The following is a 12,828-nucleotide window of genomic DNA, read 5'->3' as shown; positions in this document are numbered from 1 at the left end:
ATGAGGTCTGTGGTTGAATTGGACTAATTGGCTGTGGGTGCAACAGAAGCTGCTTTAGTTGTCTTACAGAGCATGTTTGTGCTAAGGGTGTCTGGTTTAAATAACGTGTAAGGCAGCTCCCTTCTAAGTAGTATCATCTCACACATAAATAGACCACAAAAGTCAGCTCCTAAACACAGAGCACAGCAAACTCTTCTAAATGGAACATAATTTCTTGTGATAGGCTTTTTCCCAAAGGGCTCCTAGTGTGGTCAGAACGTTACAGCAGAACTGGCAACTACCATGGTATGTACTTTCTCTAAGATTTTAACTACTCTGAATACCTCAGATAAGTGGAATCATACAGTACTTTTTTTTGACTGGCTTATTTCACTTAGCATAATGTCCTCAAGTTTCATTCATGTTGTTGTATATATCAGAATTTCCTTCCTTTTCCAGGCTGAATAATAATCTACTGCCTGCCTACACATTTTGCTTATCTGTCATTGGACACTTGGGTTTTTTCCATGTTGCATGCTTTGTGAATAGTTCTGCTGTGAACATATGTGTGCAAATATCTCTGTAAGACTGTGCTTTCCGTTCTTTTGAGTATTTAGCCAGAGGTGGAATTTTTGGATTATATGGTAATTCTGTGGTTTAATTTTTTTGACTAGCTGGCCATATTGTTTTTCATAGTGGCTGCACTATTTTACCTTCCTCTCAATGGTGCACAAGAATTCTTATTTCTCTACACCTTGGCCAACACTTGGTATTTTCTGGAGTTTTTTGTTTGTTTTTGTTGATAGTAGCCATCCTAACGGGTATAAGATGGTATTTCATTGTAGTTTCAGTTTGCATTTCCCTAATGATTAATGATGGTGAGCATCTTTGTATGTGCTTGTCAGCCATTTATATATCTTCTTTGGAGAAATGTCTATTCAGGTTCTTTGTCCATTTTTGAATTTTTTTCTTTTCTTTTTTTTTTGGTTGAGGGCCAGAGAATGCAATTGGAGTTTGAAGTTCTGTCCAGAAACCCACAGATTCATTTTGCAATTCTATCAAAATTTTCCTGCCCCTACTAAAAATACAGCACTATATAGGAGCTTAGAAATTGGGAAGGATTGGAGTAGGAAGGTGGATTATAAAAAAAACAAAATGCATAACAAATTGTCTGATTTAGGAATTTTCTGTAATGATTATTTCCGTGGTTAGAGAATTCACATATTTACTCTGTGCCTCAATAGTTTTTTATTTCTCAGAATGTAATTAACACTTTCTTACTCAAATATGGATAGAATTGGACTGTTCATGATTTATTTCCATCTTTATTTGTTTCGTATGGATGTCTTTTGCTGTGGTGGCATATAATCGAACCTGTCCTCTAAATGCTTTAGTTCCAATATTTTAAGTTACTTAAAAAGAAAATCCCTTTAACTTTGGTGGAATACCAACATATGATAGTTCACACTTCAGCTGTTTTGATTTCTTCTATTTTTGACACATCCTGCTGTCTCATTCTCTTTGGGGGGTAAATCCTATCCATGTCTGTGGGAGAAGTTATTCTCTGGAACCTGAGTTCCCCAGAGGCAGTTGTTGAGGTGGAGTCCTGCGTCCCTTCCTAACTCTCCTCCTGGAAGTTTGTGACCCCCCAGTTCCTTCAGGGGGACCAGATACCACCTCAGACTGAGCAGATAGGACTGAATAGATCACATTAAGACAGGCACACGGAGGCTTCCTGAAGTTTCTCTCAGGCTAAAATCTTAGTGAGCCTGTGAAGTGATGCCCATAAGTGAAAATCTGTCCTTTGACTATTTTGCTGAGGAGAGGAGATTTCTTTATTGTGGGGCCATCAAAATTCTGCCTATCTGTCCCAAAGGGATTTTCAAGCTTTTGTCTTCACCAAGTACAAGTTACTGATTTATGTGACTTCTCAAAGCCTTTTTGTTCCTAAGCCTCAGACGACATACACATCCTGCCTCATTTATAAGTGCGATTCATATATTTTGCGGAGCAGATAGGCTGTGTCCAGCAGCAAGAATCTGTCACTGCTTGTGTGTGGCAGACAAGGACAGCTGGAAGTCCATCCCCTGGAAGTCACTGCCCTGACCTTGTGACAGCCCAGCAGGGCTTCTTTTAGCAAAGCACTTTCTGTCTGAATTCCTCTCTGTAGTCCTCCTATGTTACTGCTTAGTATTTGTTCAGATTTTGAAGTCACAGGAGAAGATGAAACATAAAGAGGTCAAAGCTACACACATGTATTTGAGCAGAGCTAGCTTTTCTGAAGAAAATTGTATGCGTTGCTTTTTTTTTTTTCTGGAAGACCCTCACTTTTCTCATAAATTATTCAGTGCAGCAAACTTCTACAGAAAGGTTACTATGTTTTTCCATTAATGTGGAGAATAGTCCATTGGCCCCAAAGACCTTTCCTACTCGAGTTTTTTGCAAGGGATGCAGCTGAGTCCTCACTTGCCTGTGCCCGGGAGCCCTAACCTTCCCATTGCAAATGCCCAGGACTCCCGTCTGGCAAGTTCCCATGTGCTCTTGGAGCCCTGAGTTACCCCGAGGGGCCTCAGAGCCCAGGGCAGGGCACGTGAGTGTGTGAGAGGTGAAGAATGACTGCTTTGGGAGTTCTACTCAGAATTTTGTACAGAAAGAGGATCCTACTGTTTAAAGAAGTATCTTAAAAACCATGCTTTTGGCGTTGGACATTTCTTTGGCATCACATGCTTTCTTGAAGATTTCTCTTGCTGTGGCCAGAGGATATTGGACAATATTTCTCTGTGCCAGGGAATGAGAAGGCAGAAATAAGAATATCTGTCTGGGGCCACACTGCCTGGCTATAAGTCTGAGTCTTCCACCAACTAGCTGTGTGGCCTCAGGAAAAGTCCCCTGACTCTATATGTCCCTCATCTGTGCAGTGCAGATAATGACGTTCCTGCCTCAAAGTGGTGATTGGAGGATTAAATGAGTTAATATACGTAAAGCGCTCAGAACTGTGTGCACCATGTTGCAAGCCCTAGTCAGTAAGCATTAGCCATTAACAAAGTGAGAACAAATGATGCTAATGATTCCCGTCCTTGTATTAATAAGAAAGTACTCGAGAGCCTCTGTCTCCAGCAATATGAATCCTAAGCTTGAGGTTGGAAAGGTCATTGATTTCTCGTCCTGTCCCTACAGCCAGGCAGACTGCACATAATCACTGAAAAATGGATCTTCTTTAAGTTGCCCAGGTGAGAAATGAACATCTCTTTGTGAAATAAATATTCATTTTATTTTTAGCCCATTCCAAGAAAATTTTGTGAGCCCAGTGTGTCAGAAAAACAAAAACCCTAGAGTGGGACACAAGAGACTTGCAACCATCACTCACTAATCCTGTAACCTTAGGCACTTACTTTTCCTACCTTTGTTTTCTAAGAAGTAGAGATGATGATAACATCAGCTCTGCTTGCCTCACAGTTGTGTATTAAGTAAAAGGTAAAAAGGCAACTGGTGATGTGCAGGAGGAGGAATTCTGCTTACAGGGGTGAGAACGTGGACTCCAGGGTCAGGCTGCCTGGGTCCAACCCCAGCACTGCTGCTGGCCAGCCTGAGTGACCTGAAACAGGTGCCACAGCTCTCTGTGGCACAAGTTTTCTCATCTGTTATGTGAGGGTAGTAAGTTACATCTTCGTAGTGGACTAGAGGAGGTAATATACACTTTATTATTTGGTTACCTTCATTTGATTTTTAAACACATATTTCCCAGATGCAGGAAGTAGGCTGTGCAGATGGACACGTACAAATAAAATTAGGCCTGGAGGTACTCCATAGAAACACGAAATGCATCCCTTGTCCCTGTGATATCAGTGCTCAGACTACAGGTGGTGGCTGCATAGAGATGTCCTAGCAAGGTACGTTTCTGACTTGATTGTGAGACACAAGCATTCATGAGACCTTTCCTGGGCATCTTGTAAGTGGCAGGCGCTGGGGCTGGTGGTGATTGCCTCCTAGGAGGTCTTGGGGACATGGGGGCGGGTGAGACACTCATGGCAGAAGTGCTGTGAGTGCTCCCATGGGGGCGAGAACTAGGTGAGTGCCCAGGTGGAGGGTGGGAACAGGTGAGAGCCAGATGAGATGTTTTAGGAACAGGTTCAGACCTTGGGCCAGGTGGGCACTCAGAGGTGGGGATGGGGGCTCAGCAGGCCTCGAGGAAACTGAGGCTGGCTGCTTAGGGAGGAATCAAACGCCTCATGCTCTTGAGTTGAATTTTGCAGAATGAGTAGTTCTCCAGGAGGAAGCTGTGACGAAGGGTATCCCATTGAACTGCCTTCCTCCTGTGGGGCAGTCCCTGCCACTTGTGTTTCCAACCTGGGCTCTGCTGTGGTTTCTGAGTCACATCAGGTCTCTTGAGGTCTGTTTACCTGCTGTTGTGCAAAAAATAGTTCTTCTGGGCCTTTCTTGGGCAGAATGTTTGCTACAGAGAGGTTTAGAGCTGCACTGTCCAGTATGGTAGCCACTAACCGCATGTGGTTTCAAATGAGAATTAAAGTACATCCTCTGCTGCACTAGCTCCATTGCAGGTGCTCAGTGGCCACCTGTGGCTACCAGATGGCCCGCACTGACGCCACTTTTCATCATCACAGAACTTCTGGGGGGGCGGGGAGCCTTGGCATCATGCAGAGAGGAGCAGGGCCTTTCTCTGTGCTTGCCCTCAGCAGCCCTCCCTGCTGGGGGTGCAGGCTGGCAGGAGTGTCAGCCGCAGCTCAGCCCCAGGCTCTTCAGGGCCAGGTGCTGTCCCTGAGACCTCGCACAGGGACATCTGCTTTCTTCCGGACTGCTGGAGTTCTGCCACCCCTGGTCTGGATTCAGCTCTGAAACTGACAGACCACTCCCTGGGTGAAAGTCTGGTTTACTAAACGGATGACATAAAAGCAGTGTCTTTATTTGCCCCTTTCCACTAGCACAGAAATCCTCCTATGACGTCAGATAGGTTTGATTGTTCTAATGTGTGTGAAGGGAGCTGGTTGGACGGGGGCAGCACCGAAGTGTCAAGGCCTTTAGGGGCTGGGATGAAGACTCTGCTTCAGAATTCTTAGGGTCACACCAGGGGCAGATCAGGGGTCCATAAATAGCGTAGAGAGATTGCCCTAGTCTGCGGTGATCAACATCTGACATCAGATTTTGGCTTTGTGCACACGAATGCCCTACCCAGGCAGAGAAAGCTCACTGCTTGGCAGAGATCCCAGCCAGGATACCCTGAAATGCACCGTTGCCCTTGATAAATGGATGACAAATTGCACAGCGACCTGTATCTTTAGATATCCCAAGAAAGCGAGCTCTTAAGGGATAGCAATCCTCTTGTAAAGCAAGAGGAACGAAGAAAGAAATCACCCTCTTGCATTATTCAAAGCCCAGTCTCCAGGGCAAGTACCTTTTGAACTTCACATAATCATTTTATTGTGTTGTGGCATCTCAGGAGAGTAGATAGTGCCCGGATCAGTGCATAATAATAGGTAATAATTACAGAGGGTAAGAGGCTGTAGGGGACTTTGATTTAGAGTTCGTACATGAGTTAGTATTAGCTCAGGTTTGTTTATAATCTTCCAGAATAGCTTTCATTTTAGGTATCTAAAGGCATAACATCCAGATGTTATAACATCTGCCCTATCTGTTGTAGTAACTTGGAATTTCAGAGTTAGCTTGATCAGGAAGTCTGGGAAGAGACCAAAATCCTTTCCAGAATACTACTCCTCCTCCAAGCATGGGTTATCAGTGGTTTGGTTTTTTTTTTTAATTTCAAAATATTAAGGGGGTTAAGCTATCCATGTTTTTGTCACATGGATAGCTCTTATAATGCTTAAGTCACAGCTATAAGTGTGCCCATCACCCAGGTAGTGTTCATTGTACCTGTTAGGTAGGTTTCTACTCCTCCCCCTTCTTGATATCCAGTGACTTTTACTTCTCTTTGTGCCCACGTGTGCGGATCGGTTAGTTCCAAATTATTAGAGTGCATGTGGTGTTTGTTTTTCCATTCTTGAGATACTTCACTTAGGATAATGGTCTCCAGTTCCAACCACATTGCTACAATAGACATTAATTCTTTTCAAGGCTGAGTAGTACTCTATGGTACGTATTAATATATGCCACATTCTGTCAATGCACTCATGAATTTATGGGCACTTGGGTTGATTCCACCTTCTTTGCAATTGTGCATTGTGCTGCGATAAATGCTCAAGTGCAGGTGTCTTTTTGATAAAATGACTTCTTTTCCTTTTGGTAGATACCCAGTAGTGGGATTGCTGGGTCAAATGGTAGGTCTACTTTTAGTTCTTTGAGGAATCTCCATACTGTTTTTTCATAGAGGTTGTATTAATAGCAGTTCCACCAACAGTGTATAAGCTTTCCTTTCTGCATCCACACCGGCATCTGTTGTTTTTGGACTTTTTAATAAAAAGCCATGCTAACTGGGGTGAAGTGACATCTCATGGTTTTAATTTTGCATTTAATTTGCATGATTAGTGACATTGAGCATTTTTGCATGTTTGTTGGCCATTTGTCTATCTTTTGAAAAGCTCCTATTCATATCTTTTGCCTACTTTTTAATGGGATTGTTTTTTTCTTGCTGATCTGAGTTCTTTGTATATTCTGGATATTAGCCCTTTGTTGGTGTATTTCCTACATTTTCTTCTAGAATTTTTATGGTTTCACGCCTTACGTTTGAGTCTTTTATCCATCTTGAATTAATTTTTGTAAGTGGTGAGAGAGAGGGGTCCTGTTTCATTCTCCAGCCTGTGGCCATCCAACATTCCCAGCACCACTTATTGAATATTTCCCCAGTGTATATTGTTGTCTGCTTCGTCAAAGATCAGGTTGTAGGTAGACGGTTTTATATCTGAGTTCTCTACTGTTCCCTTGGTCTATGTCTGTATTTTTGCACCAATACTATGCTGTTTTGGTTCCTACAGCCTTGTAGTAAGTAGAGTTTGAAGTCTGGTAATGTGATGCCACAAGATTGCTTTGGCTAGTAGGGCTCTTTTTTGGTTCCAAACAAAGCGTAGAATTACTTTTCCTATTTCTGAAATATGATGGTAGTATTTTGCTGAGGATTGCATTGAATCTGTAAGTCACTTTGGGTAGTATGGACATTTTAACAATGTTGATTCTACTGATCCATGCGCATGGTGTTTTCCCATTGGTTTGTGTCATCTCTGATTTCCTTCATCAGTGTTTTGGTGGCAGTGAAGACCATCCCTGGATTCACAGACACTCTAATGCAGTCCCCACCTAAGCTGGGACCCGTTGCCTTGTTTCAACTTACGGTTATCATGTGTAATTTTTCAGTGGGACAAGGTATAGTTAGGAGGGTGAAATAGACAAAAGCAGCAGCCCATTTAAGTGGCTTTCTGGGGGGGAAACTGCAGCTTGTATCATCTACTGGAACTTATACAGCATTCACTTGAGTGGTCGGTCTGGCATCTGACCCAAGAGGCTCACTCAGTGTCAGTGCTGCCGACAGCATGTCCAGTGGGTCAGTTTCATAGGGGAAAGGGCAGAAAGACGGCTGGACCTGATTATGTGACGCAGCTGCATCAGTCACCTTGCTGGGACCCAGTGCAATAGAGCCGCATTCCCTGGAGAGAGGCCAGGGGTCTTCCTACCACTCCCGGTGTGACCAGCAGGCCTCCTGCAAGACCCTCACAAACCATGTAACACCTGTGTTGGCATCAGTGGGGGTAGAAGTGGAAATGTGGCTGCTTAAGGGTAAACATTTAAGCACACTATTTACCTGAGTAACCCTTGTCCTGTAACCAAGTACCAGAAGAATATTTTACTGCATCCCTTAGAAGCCTAACATACATTTAACATTGCTTTTTTTCCCTAAACTTGATCCACACAGCTGGATTTAACAGGAAATGAAATGCCCATGGTTTTTCTTTCCCACAGGCATTGTCCCACTCAAGAAAGCAAACGAGCTGCTCCTGAGCACCGGCAGGCCGGGCAGTTTTCTGATCCGGGTCAGTGAGAGGATCAAAGGCTACGCCCTGTCCTATCTGTCAGCCGAGGGCTGCAAACACTTCCTCATAGACGCCTCCGCGGATTCCTACAGCTTCCTGGGCGTGGACCAGCTGCAGCACGCCACCCTGGCGGACCTGGTGGAGTATCACAAGGTGGGACCAGTGATAAAATTCATAGGCTTGGTGCATTATTGTCCTGTAGCAAGGAAAGACAAAAACAATCGAGACAAGTGAAAGAGGGAGTAGTCTGGTAACTCCTCCCGATAATCAGGATTCTTAATTGCATGTCTATTATCATAGAACCTAGTTTCCTCCTCAGGTACTCAGGGGACCCCACTGGGGCAGAGATCATAGGAGTTGCTGAAAAACCACATACTGATCACATCGGAGAATGGTCTTAAGTTAGAGCTTGAGCCCTGGGGGGAAAGTTTGTGGAAAAGAAAGTTCATGACTATCTTGAGAGATTTAAGAAAAGTTCATGTACATCAAGGGTGGGCAGGGAGTGACATCCTCCAAGGAGGGAGGGAAGGGCGTGTCATTCTCCCTCTGACCCTGTGCCCTCTGCGTGGCAGGAGGAACCCATCACCTCCCTGGGGCAGGAGCTCCTTCTCTACGCCTGTGGGCAGCAGGACCAGCCGCCCGACTACCTGGAGCTCTTCGAGTGACCCCTCTGTCTGGGTCATCCTGCGACCTCCGGCTGGGCTCTCCCCTGCACAGACACGACTGACACAGACAGTTGTGTGTGAAGCCAAAGTCACCCTGCAGCAGACCCAATGCTGATCCAGTGAAGGTCTCCACGGAGTCTCCTCCTGAAATCCACCTTCTGCACAAATGCTGGAGTTTCACATCAGGAGAAAATGGCCTGTGCTCAGAAGCGCTCCAGAAGTACAGAGAAAAGTCTCAGTGTAACCTAACATGAAGGGTATGACTTTGAACAAAGATGACATTGGAACTTTTTAGAAATTAAGGTATACTTCCCAAAGCAGTATCTCGTATGGACTATTGTAGGACCCCTACACTCTCTCTTGTGTCGTCTCCAGCAGTATCAGGGTCCCAGTTACAGGAAGTCCCCCGCTGGCTTAGCAATGCTGGCGGTGAAACCTTCACTGGGCAAGATGATCGAAACATGCGTCACTTCTTGTGCACATTGGAACCGGGATGTGAGACACAGAAAAACAAGCCGTGAATGTAAGTTGAAGGAGAAGTTTTAAAATGTAGGATTAACGTGGATAAAAATACATGCGGACTGGAGGAAAGCACACATGTATCAGTGTTTCCTCCCGCTGGAGAGGGGGACGGTGCAGGCTCTCCCCAAGAGTGCACCAATAGGATGAAGCACGTGCTCACATACAGTGTTGTTATTACCGCTGCGTAGACAGGATAAGTGTGCTGTTTGGATGCTATTTACTGTGGGTTGAATTGTGTTCTCCAGAAAGATGTACTGAAGTCTTAACCCACTGTACCAGTGACCCTGACCTCATTTGGACATGGGGTTGCAGATGTAGTCAAGTGAAGATGAGGTCCCACTGGCATCCTTACAAGGAGACAGAGATTTGGAAATGGAGACTCACACCGAGGGAAGGCAGCCACGGGACACCAGAGCCAGACTGGAGGGACACAGCTGCAAGGCAGAGAACACCAGGGACTGCCAGGAGAGGGACCTGGAACACTCTCCCCCAACTGACACCTTGATTTCAGACTTCCAGCCTCTAGAACTGTGAGAATAAATTCGTTGTTTTGAGCCACTGAGTTTATGGTAGTTTGTTACTGAGGCCCGAGAAAGCTAATACGGTCTAATTATGGAACCCAACGCACAGGAGACACCCATTCATTGCTACACAGTCCACCCCTGTCATGAAAAAGTGAAAATGGGAGATTGAGAAAAACCTTCCAGCTAGTCTGTTTGGCCCTGGGACAGATTGGTCCATTACGCCACCACCAGTGACTCTGGGCCCAGCCTCGGGCCAGGGACCCAAGGCAGCTCTCAGCCACTCAAGATCATTTCTTTGGAGGGAGGACGGAGATCTGCTTGTATCTCAGGACTGACTCCTGGGTCAGCCTCTTTTTACTTTGCCCTTAAATGAAAACAGAAGGACACAGCAGTATGTTCATGAGGTGGCTGGCTGGGTACAGCACTTGGGGACTGTGTGAGACGAGAAAGCTTTTAAACTTATATCACTGTTTCTCGTAATGTTCCATGTGGTTTATATTAAACTATTATAAAAACCCCATCTATTAGTGATTCAACAGCCATGGCATTATTCAGAAACTTCTATTCTCATCTCTTTCCCCCATTTTCTGTGTAATCTCAGACAGGTTCCCTTACCTCTCTGAGCCTCCGTTTCTGCTTTGGGAAAAAGGTGTTTTAACGGGGCAATCTTCATGATTTTCATCCAGCTTCAAAATTTCGAGGTTCAGTTGCTCACTGGAGTGAATACAAAGTACCCAATAGTCACTGATAATTATGAAGACATAAGATTCCAGTATCACCCTCTGCCTACAATCATATTGAAGGAAATAAGCATGACCACATTCAGACATAACCACACTGAGCAACAGCCTGCTGCGGGAGTTAGGGGAAGACATATTAATAGAAAAACAGGAAACGACCCAACTGAATTACCCTAATATTACAAGGAGGAGCAGATTTGAGTTCTGTGCTTTTTTATCCTATTGGTTATTGCTATTTACAGGAATCAACTGTCTGCTGTTGGATACTATGAGGGTCAGGATTAATATTTGAAATTCACAGGGAAGGAGACTAGGTTACAGAGTTGCTTGCTTTCTGGGCTTGAGGAGCCCTGATTTCTCATCCTGCCTCCACTGCAGGCTCAGTCTTGCCTGGGCCTGACCTGAGTTATGGTCCAAGGCAAGAATGTCCCAACCCGGACCTCTCCCCTCCCCTTCTGTCACCTCCACGAACCCAGCTCCCTGACCCATCTGCCCAGGGTTTCTGGGTCTGAAGTGTTGCCCTCATGTTACTATCAAGGTTCCCAGGGGCTCTAACTCTTTGGGACTCTGCCCAAATTTCACTCCCTTCCCATGTTTAATTTCTCCCTCAATTCCCTGAATAAGATCCTGGAATCTCCCTCTTAAAAGATTTTCCGGCTGTCACCTCCGTATTGCCAGACCTTCATAGACCCATCAAACTCCCATCATGTCTGCTGAAAGGCCTGGTTCTTACCTCCTGCCCTGCCGCAGGAGGATGCAGCAGGAAGTTAGCTTGTCCCTCACTGTCAACAGCATCGCTAAGCAATGTCAAGAGGTGTTAGTTGGCTCAACCCTTACCCTATGGTGGTAGGGGTGAGTGAAGCACAGAGACAGTTAAGAAGAAAAAGGATCAAGAGAAAGAAAAATTGAAGGTGGACATTGGACAGGTCACTAAAAAAAAAAATCTTAGGGGCATTTACACCAAAAATCACCTGTCCTAGCTGATGCTTTGTAATTAACCATCCTTTTAGTGTAATAGCACATGTGCTAACATGGCATGAAATCTGTTTTCAGATTGAAATGGAAAATCACAGCCTAAATTTTAGCAATTGCCACCTTTTATAAAGGAGCTTTCATCATGCACCAGAGTCCAAACATGTTTCACAGCCCTCACACATACATACTTTGGGGCTCCTGCCCTTTGGTGCACAAAGAAGACACAAATTTACAGTCATGGCCATGTCTCCATGCAGCCTCTGTGCTTTCATTCTTGTCAAACACATGGTAAATGCTTTAATTTAAGTCTGCAATGCACAGGTCTTTTCTCCAAACACAAGTTTTCTACGATTTTATCTTTAATACTTGTGTCTGAATTGAACTTTTCTCTTCTTCAGGAATAGCTACAAATCTCACTTTGATTTCTCTTCTTTGCCTTCCATGTTGTAATCTCATCCTGTTTTCCTCTCTGTTCTTTGCTGCTGTATTTTAGGAGACCTTCTCATCCCTGTCCTTTCCACATCGAAGATTACATTTTCTGCAATGTTAATTCTGCCCTTCGCTGCCTCCAGTAGGGATTTCAGTACCACTGTTCCATTTCCAGGTTACTTGCCATCCTTCCTTCTCTCCCTACGCAAAGATCTTTAGACTTCCCATGGCTGCCCCAGACTGAAACCATCAGTAGGCTTAAGTAAGAAAAGTCCCCTTGTTTTAATAGGTGGTAAAACCATCATTAGACCATGAGGTAGCTTGATACAATAGAGAACCCAGCAGTTTGGGTCCTGGCTATACCATCAACTATTAATAGCTGAGTGGAATTATAAAAGAAAAAAATTACTAAGCCTGTCTGAGTTTTAGCTTGTTCATTTCTAAAACAGGAGTTACTATAGTCCTCTGGGTTCTGAGGATTAGAAATCTATTAAGTGCCTGGCATAGAGAAAGTGCCCCATAAAAGGTAATTAAAACTATTCCTAGACAATCGGGGGGTTCAACAAATCCAGGATCCATACATCCAGGCTTCCTTTATCAACACAGTTAACGTAACCAATGGGTTGCATATCCTAATGGCCCATTTCCTAGACTTTCTGGGGTGAATTTTAAAGAGGAAAGGGAAACTTTTCAAGAGTAAGGGATATAATGATGAATGATGCAGTACGTTAGCCAGTTGACCTGCAGAGAAACGGCTTGCTCAGTTTGGATGTGAACTGGCACAGAGCGGGGCATTTGCTCATGTCTGATTTTTGACAACCCCCTAAGCTGAGAGGAACCAGCTTTTATCCCCAAATTGGCCATTGGCAAACTGGCTCATTTTCCCTGGGATTCCTGATCACAGATCTTCACCTATTTGTCTCCTTTTTGACCAGAAGACTTATTGCAAACCCAGCTCCCTTTGGGAGTAGCTCCACCTGTCTCCCAAATAGGTCAGGCA

General features: G+C 44.6%; 1 protein-coding gene across 3 annotated transcripts in view; it reads left to right on the top strand.

The window, feature by feature from the left end:
• Positions 1–10,155, top strand: part of SH2D4A (SH2 domain containing 4A) — a 55,024-nt gene extending 44,869 nt beyond the window's left edge. For all 3 annotated transcript variants that reach the window (XM_069484892.1, XM_069484893.1, XM_069484891.1), the window contains 2 exons: positions 7,903–8,126; positions 8,546–10,155. In XM_069484892.1, coding sequence (XP_069340993.1) covers positions 7,903–8,126; positions 8,546–8,638 — 317 coding nt within the window. In that variant the 3' untranslated portion in view covers positions 8,639–10,155. The remainder of the gene's footprint in view (positions 1–7,902; positions 8,127–8,545) is intronic.
• Positions 10,156–12,828: the final 2,673 nt, after the last annotated feature.

The sequence above is a fragment of the Eulemur rufifrons genome, chromosome 12 (assembly GCF_041146395.1).
Source record: "Eulemur rufifrons isolate Redbay chromosome 12, OSU_ERuf_1, whole genome shotgun sequence".
Taxonomy (NCBI): Eukaryota; Metazoa; Chordata; class Mammalia; order Primates; family Lemuridae; genus Eulemur; species Eulemur rufifrons.
Note: the sequence above shows the minus strand (reverse complement) of the source record. Positions and strands in the feature narration are given on the sequence as shown.